This window comes from Myzus persicae, unplaced genomic scaffold, assembly GCF_001856785.1.
Source record: "Myzus persicae strain clone G006 unplaced genomic scaffold, MPER_G0061.0, whole genome shotgun sequence".
Lineage (NCBI taxonomy): Eukaryota > Metazoa > Arthropoda > Insecta > Hemiptera > Aphididae > Myzus > Myzus persicae.
The window spans coordinates 875424-886633 of NW_019102098.1; the positions used below are offsets into that span (position 1 = coordinate 875424).

At 26.0% G+C, this 11210-nt stretch overlaps 1 protein-coding gene across 1 annotated transcript; it reads right to left on the reverse strand.

Annotated features, from left to right (window-relative positions):
- LOC111031197 (cytochrome P450 4C1-like) lies at positions 1–10484 on the reverse strand. Its single transcript, XM_022311043.1, has 13 exons — positions 10252–10484; positions 7831–8036; positions 7614–7723; positions 7243–7333; positions 3119–3307; positions 2986–3055; positions 2784–2910; positions 2629–2710; positions 2411–2517; positions 2227–2295; positions 945–1113; positions 693–878; positions 1–612 (listed from the first exon to the last, which is right to left on the reverse strand). Exons 2-13 carry the CDS (start codon positions 8033–8035, stop codon positions 419–421), a joined length of 1599 nt encoding a protein of 532 aa, XP_022166735.1. The 5' UTR covers position 8036; positions 10252–10484; the 3' UTR covers positions 1–418.
- Positions 10485–11210: the final 726 nt, after the last annotated feature.

Sequence of the window (11210 nt, forward strand, 5' to 3'; positions counted from 1 at the left end):
ATTATATAAACACGGAACAATGATTTATTATGGGTATTTCTAGAATTAATTTTCGTCAATAAATATAAATAGGTATAAAATTTTTATTATATATCATGATTTATGATTTAAAATAAATAAATGTAAAAATATAATAAACCTAATATTAGGTGCCTATGTATTGACAAAAAATTAATGAGTTTATTTATTAGGTATTATTTATTAAGTTCAAATTATTTAATAATGGAGGTATAAGAGTGTAATGCAAAAACATAATATAGGTAGGTAATTATGTATAAAAAAAGTAAATTATAAAAGTCTTAATTCAAATCTATTCCTAAAGTTATCTTCTTAACTTAGGTACTGAATTAAAATAAGACATACATATTATAGTATTATATAAATTAATCACACGCTTAATCCTGTAGAAAGTAGAAACCTACAATTTCTTATTTCGTATATATGTGGGTCTTCTATCTCTTTGTTGGATATTGACGGGATAACCGCTAGCACTCCTCAATAATAAATCTAATTTTAATTTGATATCATCAAATGTGTAGTGTGTTTGTACGCTGTAGTTCCTCAAGAACGTAGACATCGCAACTTTCATTGACAACATTGCATACTTGGATCCTGAATTATATATTTATAGGTATAAGTATATACATAATAAATAACATAATTTATTGATCTTATATTGGTCATATTCTTACCTATGCAACCTCTTGGGCCACCACTAAAAGCTATAAAGCTATACTTGTGGCGATTAGCGATATTTTCAGGATTGAAATTTTCTGGATTAAATGTCCAAGGGTTTGGATACAATTCAGAATAATGATGTGTGCCTAATATAGATATGACACACGTCGTTCCTTTTGGCAGTACGTGACCGTCTGAAACTGAAATATAATTTTTTTATTACAACTATTTAACTATTTAAGTTGCAGTTTTAATAATTAACTCACCAATCTTAACATCGTCTTGGAGTTCTCTAAATACCAAAGGTAATACAGGGAATAATCGAAGTGTTTCCTTTAACACTTGTTCTAAATAAACCAACTTAGTAGTGTCTTCTATAGTAATTGTTTCATCGCTATCTTGAAATACTTCATAAATTTCGTCGTAAACTTTATCCTAAAACGTAAATATAATTATATCTCTATTCCAATAATAAGACACAGAATTAATACGAAAGGTATTAACAATTATAGTTGGATCATCTCTAAAGCTAAAAGGCTGTGTCAGAAATGGGAGTTAGTTATTACGTGTTATAGAGAAACACCACAAAATGTAAAATGTTCCGATAATTTCTAATTGCATGCGAAAATCATAATTTTGATATCGAGTTGAGTATTTGCGTTCACGGTTGTTGACTGACTAACTAGGTATAGTTAGATTTGACGGATCAATAAAAAAATTTAATTTAATTCTTAAAAAATGTACAAAGAATTATATAATTAATTGGTTGCCAAAAAAATTGACTACTGGTTAATTCTTTGTAGAATTTAATCCATATATAAATATAATATACCTAGTTAGCATTGGAACTCCTAAAAATAAATTTTAGAAGGATAAGAGCAATGGGCTCGATTACTTATGTTTAGTTATGTGTTCATTTCTTAGGAAGCTGCATATTACAAAATACAAATTAAACTCCACGTACATTTGTTTCATAATACATATTATATACAACATAAATAGAACATTTTTGTTTCATATTTTTACATATTTTATTGAATTTAATTAATTTTGCATTTTAATTAAAGATATATATCAATGCATATTTTGATAGCAAATCAAAAAAAAAAATTCCAATTCAACTTAGTTTTTTTTTTAAAAAGTTATCAAGTATATTTTGAATCATAATATAGATTTAACAAATATTTTGTATTGTGCACAACTAATACCTTTATTTAAAAAAAAAATATATACTTTTATTTTTTATAGATAATACAACATTTAATGCATAGGTAATTTTGCATATTATTATACTTTTTTAATAGGTTCTTAATTATGCATTTTTTGAAGTTTATTCTCATATAAATACATATTGTATGAAAAATAACTGCGTATTTAAAAGTTTTTATTACATGTGCAATGTGCGCTATGTACCTTATAGTCTATAAGGTACATATAAATAATACGCACATTTCATTATTTTGTTACTGAGTGTAAATTTCTGAATTCTTAAGTTCTAATAATGTGTTATTCCCACGAGGTTAATATGGCATAAATACAATTACTTACTTGGATATCTGGGTAAATGGCTAGCAATAAAAGACTAAAACTGATTGTAATAGCACTGGTTTCACTACCCTGTAATTTAATTTACATATTACCGTATAAGTATCAAATAATGAATAAATAATAAATATATTATAATAATTTTTCATCACGAGTATAGGTTAGGTATATACGTATTTTTACTTACTCCTATCATCATGGTCACAACCTCATCCTTAATGTCATCATCGGAGAAGTTAGCTCCAGCTTCATTCAATTCAAATAATGTGTCTAAAAATACTTTTAATTTTTTTCCTAAATAATAAATAATAATTAAGTACATAGAATAGGTATTGTTATTTTAAATTTTAATGGATATGTAATATGTATGCACATTTTCAAACGTGCAAATGTGCAATTACTCACTTTCATCATCTGTAACATCCACAGCATCTGGTTTCTTTAAAATCTTCCTCTTTGCAAAGGCTTCTCTTTTTTCATGGATCATCTAAAAATTAAAAGTAGACCGTTGTATCTATTATGCCTTAAACGTTGTAAAATTTTCAGTCTAAAATACATACTTTTAAGGGTAATTTGTATAACGTATTAAATACATCGGAATGTCCCTTAAGTTTAAGATATAGTTTAAACATGAAGTTTAAGTACAACCACGGGCTTTTCATCCTTAATGAATCTAGTTCTGAAGCTCTAAAAGTAAATTATTAATATTTATGTATACATCTTATATTATATATTATTTATGATAGTTATGGTTTTTTTTACTTTATCATTGCGTTCTCGAATTCAGATCCATATTGTGATTGAGTGTCAAGATTATAGCCCATTGCGGTTTCTTATATAAAATTACAGTTTTAAAAAGTTGAATATTTAAATATTTTTATATCAAAATACTCACGACAAATTAAATTTAGAGTTGTTGGTGCAATGTAGTCCCAGAGATCAAATGGTGTCGTCTTACCTAATTCTTTCTTAAGATTCCTAATGAGAATTTTGTTTTTTTCGTTAAATACAGGGAAAAACTGACTAAGAAGAGTGGAGTTAAACGAGGGTGTAATAAGACGACGATGTTTACGCCATTTATGAACTGAAAAAAGTAAATGCTTTAATTTTATTTACAAAATATATTTGTAAATCTATATTATAGGTATTAAATTCTCATAAACTTATTTTAATATTTCAATGATATTTTGTATACCAACCTATAATACGTTGTAGATTTTGAGCGAAGGTTTTACAAAGTGTGTATATCTATTAATTATTCTTTGTTTTTTGGCTAATAACTTTTTGTAGATTAAAATGTGCACTGAAAATCTTAAGTAGTTTTTTTCATACTTTTTAGGTATTACCAAAATACATATTGAGTTTATTTCGATTTTTATTTATTCGACTGACATTCATATAATAAGTATAAAAATATGTGTTGTGTTAACAATATTTAACACAGGTAGCCACCTAGCTACTTATTTGTTAAAAATAATTTTAATAATTAATAAAATAACTAAATTTTAAATTCATCTAGAAAGCATATTTTTGTTTTGTTTTTAGTGTTCTTTTTTATGATATTTTAAAACGCGCCCCTATGATAATTAATGAAGAGTCACATTAAGAAAATATGTACTTAGGTATAAGAATTAAATTTTTTTAAGAATCCCGAGTACCGTTCGACAAGTAAAAATGTGTGACGGGTTTTATTTGAAAATTCTATGAGTCAACACTCAGCACACAGGAACAAAAATTAATGTTTACGAATTACCTAAAATCCAACAACGAATATTATGCGCCTAATCCCAAATCTACCCACCGGCACAGAAACAATTTCACAATTTCCATGTAACCGACCAAGCAATTATTTTTGGCACAATCAATCAAAATTATCCAAGCGAAATTAGCAAAACAGTTCTTCTAATAAATATTTTATTTCCATTCAGAATATATCTACGGGTAATTATTGCATTTATTAAAAAAAAAAAAATGATATGATAGATGAACTCATGCATTGATAACCATACAATCAAATTAAGAAAGTTATGTAATTCCGACAAACGATTATCTTATCTACCTATTCTTGAATATTCCAAACAGTCCAAATGTCCAATATTAAATCAACGATCAAACTAAGGTCTACAAGTGTGGGATGATAGTCGGTAGACTGATTATAATGCTACTGTGGAAAGAGTCCTGTATTTATACAGAAACTTTAGTTAGTAGATACACTCACGGTAGTGACTTGTAGGTGGATCAGAGGTGTCAACCAAGGTGCTGCTGTTATAATATCGTCCCCGGTCATATTTGTAGGTAAAAGTTAATTCTACGAATGGGCGAACAACGGAGTAATCAAGGTATTGTTTTCTACTTTGGTGATATGATAGGTATATCGTTTTGAATTAAAAATTCATCAGTCTTCACTAACGGGATTGGTGGCGAAAGAACGTCATAAGGGTATTTAGTACATATTATAGGTGGAGTACTATGATGTATTAATATATACATATGTATATTATATATTTACTGTAATATAATAAAAATGTCCATCTCGGTTTTTGGGATGAGTGTCGATCGGGCATTGTTGAATATCTGGTCTCAATAAATAATATTATGGGTAGAATGCAATGATATTTATTATGATATAGTAAAGCGAGTAGCGACTTATAGACTTAGGGTGATTATAGACTTTCCTATTAATTATTATACGACTGTGTAAGGCGACTCCGTCGGTTTACTATACACATGCTAAATTTAAGCAAAAGTGTTAGAACACTACATTAAAAAAAAAAATAGCAATAGCGATAGGGAAGCTGCTTTTTGGGGGGAGTAGCTGTAACGTAAGCGCGTTACAAAAAACCAGTTGCGTCCCGACCACGTAACCGAACTTCAAAGACAATTTTTTATACTTACCCAAGGTGACAAAATAAAAATGACCAACCTACTTTGATGTTAATATCCAATGCTAACAATAGGATATCTTTGTTCAACGTCACTTTTACATGTTTCCTCTGTAAAGGGATACCTAGGTCATACCTCTACTTAGAGGTTAGAGAGTTAGTGTCCAGTGTAGTAAAAACCATACACCGATACACGAAAATTAACAATTTTTTAGTAAAAATATGCAACAGCTATACATGCTATTTATTTTAGGTAATCAAGCGTGAATTCAGGGGGGGCTAAAGGGCTTTTTGTTATATATTTTAGATTTATGTACTATAAATAATTCATATACGTCCTAAAATCCATAAATTATAATATCAATTAAATTATTAATATTTCTATCAAATTACATCTATAGTGTTATACAAGATGATAAACCAAGCATGCGCACCAATTTTTTTCTTCAGTTACGGTGTTATCCAAAATTTACACTAAAATATGCAGAGTTATTTAATATTAATCCACATTTCCATATTCCATGAATGTAATAAATTATTACAAAATTACACACAAGTAAGTACATATTGGCTAAAAAATAGCGTATTATTGATTCTTTAGAAATGAATAATTTATTTGGTAGTATTGTTACAAAAAAGTCATTTATTTTAACAATATTGAATCAATAACAATTCATTTCAATTTCATAATTTCTTAATTATCTAAATTGAAGATATTTTAGAATATTTGTCTGAAAAATAATACTATGTTGCAACCTAACCGAATTTTTAAGAAAAAAAGCAATTAATTTCAGACTTATGAAAAACTATGGGAAACCTATTTGCACAATTTTGTTGTTAAGAATATTATTCCAAGTTCAACAGCAAACTAGTAATGTAAATATCATTGACAATGAATTTAAAATCTATTTTTAAAACCATATAGAAAGGGTACCGGATAAAGAAAGTTTGTATATAAGTAGTTTTATCTTATTGTTTTAGATTTAAGAAAAGCGGGTAAGTGAATAGTAGGTTACAAGTGGGTCACTGTAATGAATAGTGTTAAATTTGAATATATTGATATGGAATCATTGTATACGAAAAACGATTCTGAGCGAAGACGGTCAGTCTATAATATTACTTAGTAATTTAGTGCATTTGATGATATTATTGTGATTTAGGTTATTTATTTTACTAGTAAGCAATAGTACTATGCAGTAAATTAAATTCATTTTTGCAAAAAAATATACATTTGAAAAGTCATTGTGTGTATAGAATATAATAATTTAATTTAAAAGTTTCAAGTATCTAGGAGGCTAGGAATAATATTTTTAATTTATAACAAAATAATATAAATCATTATTCTTGGTTGAAATAAATTTTGTCAATATCTGAAATTTAATAATGCTTATAAAAAAATCCTGCCTATGTATTTTTAATATTTTTAAACTGATATTGTAAATATATACAGGAACCTTATATTACATTTTCAAGCTTTTGACCGAACAAATAACATTTTATTGACAATTGTAGAAAAAAAAACTAAAAATTTAAAATGTCCGTAAACAGCTCGAAACGAGTCAAAATATTTGTGTACAAGTGTATAAATTGATAATATAAACATATGGTGTAAATTTCAAGGATGCGCCGTCATTCGTTTTTGAATTACAACAAAATAAGTATACCACTATATGAGAAACGGAGGGACTATCCAATGTTGTAAGAATTTCAACTTTTAACGCTCACAAAATTTAATTTGACTTTTCAGTAGAATTTCTTCGGGTTTTCGTAAAAATTCCCGTTTTCCTGTCGCTTTTTAAAATTATTGGGAATTTTTTACTTTTGAGTATTGACCCCCCAAAGAACCAACTATTTTCCAACTATTTTAAACTTTCCTACCAGAAAAGATGCTGTTAAACAAAATCGAAGCATTTTTACTGTCCCAAAACGTGATGACAGACTCAAAATAAAACATATAAAATCAAAACATTCATCCCTTCGCTCAGAATCTAAAAACTTAAATTTATATTCTGTATATTATCTTTTAAATTTTTTATAAGATATCTACCAATTTATATTAATCACGATGCCTATAATTTATAACTTAAAATTTACTATACAATTCATGCTGGTTATTAATAATTTACTCCGTACATACCAGGGGCAGTTAACAACCCTTCACCGAAAATATTCTTAATAAAATCGTAAAAACGATCTTTCTGCAGTGCCTTTGAATTATTCAACACAGCCTAAAACAAATTCAATTTTATACAAATTATGGATTGAGGATATTATTCATTTTAAATAGTTTATAAAGAAGTGACAGTGACATCAAGTTTCCGATGTGCTCGTCATATAGGAAAAAAGTCAATATGGTTGAAGTTTGCGTACATATCGTGTAGGTTACGTATAGGATTGAATTATGTTTATTATTATTATGATTAATTTAAATCATAATATTTACTATTACAAAATAATAAATCGTAATTGAAAATATGTATTATTTTTAACTGTTCAAAAAATAATTACTTGCACGTCCTCTGGTTTAATAATAATAACTCCGAAATATGGACCCATCCATATTTTAAACGGACCTGGACTGAATCTATCGTCTAATTTAAGTATTTTTTTCATAACCTCTAAAAACAAAATAGGTAGGTATGGTTAGGTATACATATGGGTAAATATAGATTAAGACGTATATTATTCAATATTTACTAATAAAAGTGTTTATTATTTTACTTACGTTCGGGTGTTCCAATAAAGTTGAATGAAGAGCCAATAAATGGGTACCCTCTAGGTCCTTTCATTTTTGCGGCTACTTTTTCAAAATTCCGACGGATCCATTTATATTGACACCAAATGACAACAAAACAAAAAATTGCTTGGTAAACAATTAGTTCTGAAGTTGTCCATCGGAAATTTTTTACTGACTGTATAATATTTTCCATTCTAATAATCATAAAATAAATTATTTACCTAATTAGTTCTGTTAATAGGACGTCTCGCTATGATTTGTGTATTTATAGAAAATTTAAGAGGATATCAGTGCATTTTTCGCTCTCTGACCTCTGTACAACTTAGCAAATTTTACTTTCATAATAATGATTATAGTAATATAATCATAATAATTTCTAAAATTAAAGTCACTAGGTAGACCCTAGAAATGACCTCTTATAAAATCATATTAGTATCTTAGGTATCTTATAGGCTTCTTAAAAAAATAGTCTGATATTAACAACATTCAAAATACATGTTAGGAAGCATATATTGTAATTTAATGACAGCGATAGTTTTGTGATAAACCTATAGTAAATATTATTTAAATAGATACGGAAATCGGGAAATATCTTTTTAAGAATAGGCGAAATTTGGGTTAAATTTATGGAGGTGATAGATTTATATCGACCAAAGTGACAAGCATAATGTTACGCCACCTAACTCAACTTCCCTTATCAGTTATCTGTTACATTTAGGTACTTACCTATACGGGTGATCTATTTAAAAGGGTATACTAATTACAGTGGACGCCACTTATAATACTCACATTGGGACCAGCACAAAGTGAGTCTTATAACCGAATGAATCTTATAAGCGAAATGGGAAAAAAAATTAATTACATATTTATGAATTTTATTTTACTACATATTTTTCTTTAATTTTAATACTCTAATACATATTACAAATGACATACGTATTATTGAATAAATTAAAAAAATTCTGATAAAAAAATTAAAATTACAAAACATGTAAAAAATGATTATATACATTAATAAAAAAGTATAAAAGATGTATGTATGAATGTATAATGTACATATTTATTATTTATGAAAAAAAATTGTGATCTTGTTTTTTTTTTTAGTTATAAGCTAATATTCCGGAAATATATTGGAAAATGTGAAAGACGTGACAATTTGTTGTACACACACACATAATAAAGCAAAAAAATTAATTTATTTCTGAATTTTGACCAAAAATGTTTATTTTTTACTATTTTTTCTTACACAATTTGAGTCTTATAAACGAATTGTTGAGTCTTATAACTCTTATAACCGAATTTTTTACAACGTATTTGAATACGTCGGGACCGTTTCAGACAATTTTGAGTCTAATAAGCGACTGAACCTTATATCCGTGAGTCTTATAAGCGGTGTCCACTGTATTTCAAAAATTATTAACTTTTTTTTAAATTTCTTTTTTAAAATTTTTTTAAATTTATACTTTTCTAAAACTATTATTTTTTTATTTTTTCCACCCTTATATTTATTAGTGAAACCACTATCAAATTTTGATTTTCAAATGGGAACATAATATAATAAAAAGGTCATAAATTGATAAAACTATTTTTTTATATCTAAATGAATAAATAATATAATCAACACCTCCTTAAACCACCAAACTTTTATAAGCTGTATCTCGCAAACGAAATAACGAAAAATAAAAATTGTAATGCTAATATTCATAAATAAAATGGTTTTATTAATTTATGACCTTTTTATCATATGTTCCCTTTTGAAAATCAAAAGTTGATAGTGTTTTACTACCTAATAAATATAAAGGTGAACAAAATTAAAATATTATACAGTTTTAGAAAAGCATAAATCTAAAAGTTAAAAAAACAAAATTCAAAAAAAATTTATAATTATTGAGATAATTAGTGCACCCTCTTAAATGGATCACCCTATATATTTTTATTGTTAACTTATATAACATACATATATACATCTAATTATAAAAAAGAGTTAATCCAGCGTGTATATATTATAATATTATTAATAAAAAAAACTATTCACTACTTACATAACCGATGCAATTAGATTCTGACAAATTTTAGCTGATAATGATATGCTATAATAAATTATAACTTTTATTACCTAGTTGGTTTCATAAACCAATCAATAATCCAATATTATTAATATATTAAGATTAAATAGAATATATTTCAATGAATACAAAATGTTTAACTTATTATAAATCATACGTAGATACCTATGTTATTTTTGAAAATTAGAGACAGAGTTTATTTAGATATTATTTTAATTTAAGTGAGATATGCATTTTACATAATATGCACCCTTTCTCAATAAAATAAAATTAAACTTACTAATAAGTTAACTAAATTATTAATTTTAGTATATTTTAGTTATCTATAATAATTATTAGGTACCTGGGGTTGGTGAAGTAAAATGTAAGTCAATAATTGTCCATATATCTCATATCGCGTATGTTAAATGGTAGTAATAAATCAATGAGATAAATGTCTAAAAATTAGTTTAATTATTGATTTATAAAAATAAATTAAAAGATTTAATTAAAAAGTAATAAACACAATTGTTTTTATTTCAATTTCTAAATATTATTTAAGCACAGCATGTTTCAATACCTCCGCACAATATATAACTGAATATAACAAAAATTTAAGAAACTATTTTTATAATACGTGAAATCCCCTTCCGCTGACCAATATTTACATAATATATAGCATTGTAGTAGTCCAATTAAAATTGTTGTATTTTATTTATTATAATAACACATATTTTTTTTTAAATTGAACAAGTAAACCATTCTTAACCAAATACTAACATTAAATATTTCATTCAAAACCTTGAAGACATTTTCAATTCAGGATTCTCCGATAAATTGGTTTTAAAGTAATAAAGTGACATGTGTTTATTCATGTATTTGTGTTGTAACTTAAAAAATAAATTATTGTAATGAATTGAATTTTTCACCAAATTATTACCATTTTCCTACGTTTAACATTTAAAAAAATTTTGGTTTTTTTGTGATATTTATATTTTATTAGACATTAGACATTTTCTACTTCTTTAGATTTTCTATCTCTGTAATAATATAACGTATCATAAATCTTAGTTTGTACTTAAAATCTATTTTTTTAAATTTAATTCAAGGTTTTTCATGAGTTTTTGTTGGAAATAAAAAAAATGTACAGTAGGACTCACATACAGTTTTAACGAGCAATTGAATTTCACTTCGAAAAAAATATTGAAAGTGTATAGTTTATATTTTTGCACATACTGAGTTTTTTATTTCTAAGGGCATGTTTTATTTTTATACTTGATGAATAAAATATAAAATCAATAAATAAAATGTAAAAAAAATTGT

Excerpts from the sequence above, each read along its gene's own strand:
- LOC111031197 (XM_022311043.1), bottom strand. The coding sequence starts at position 8,035 with ATGGAAAATATTATACAGTCAGTAAAAAATTTCCGATGGACAACTTCA. Across the intron at positions 7,724-7,830 it reads CTTTATTGGAACACCCGAAC|AGGTTATGAAAAAAATACTT; the intron begins GTAAGTAAAATA and ends TTTTGTTTTTAG. Across the intron at positions 3,308-7,242 it reads AGGGTTGTTAACTGCCCCTG|TTCATAAATGGCGTAAACAT; the intron begins GTATGTACGGAG and ends TACTTTTTTCAG.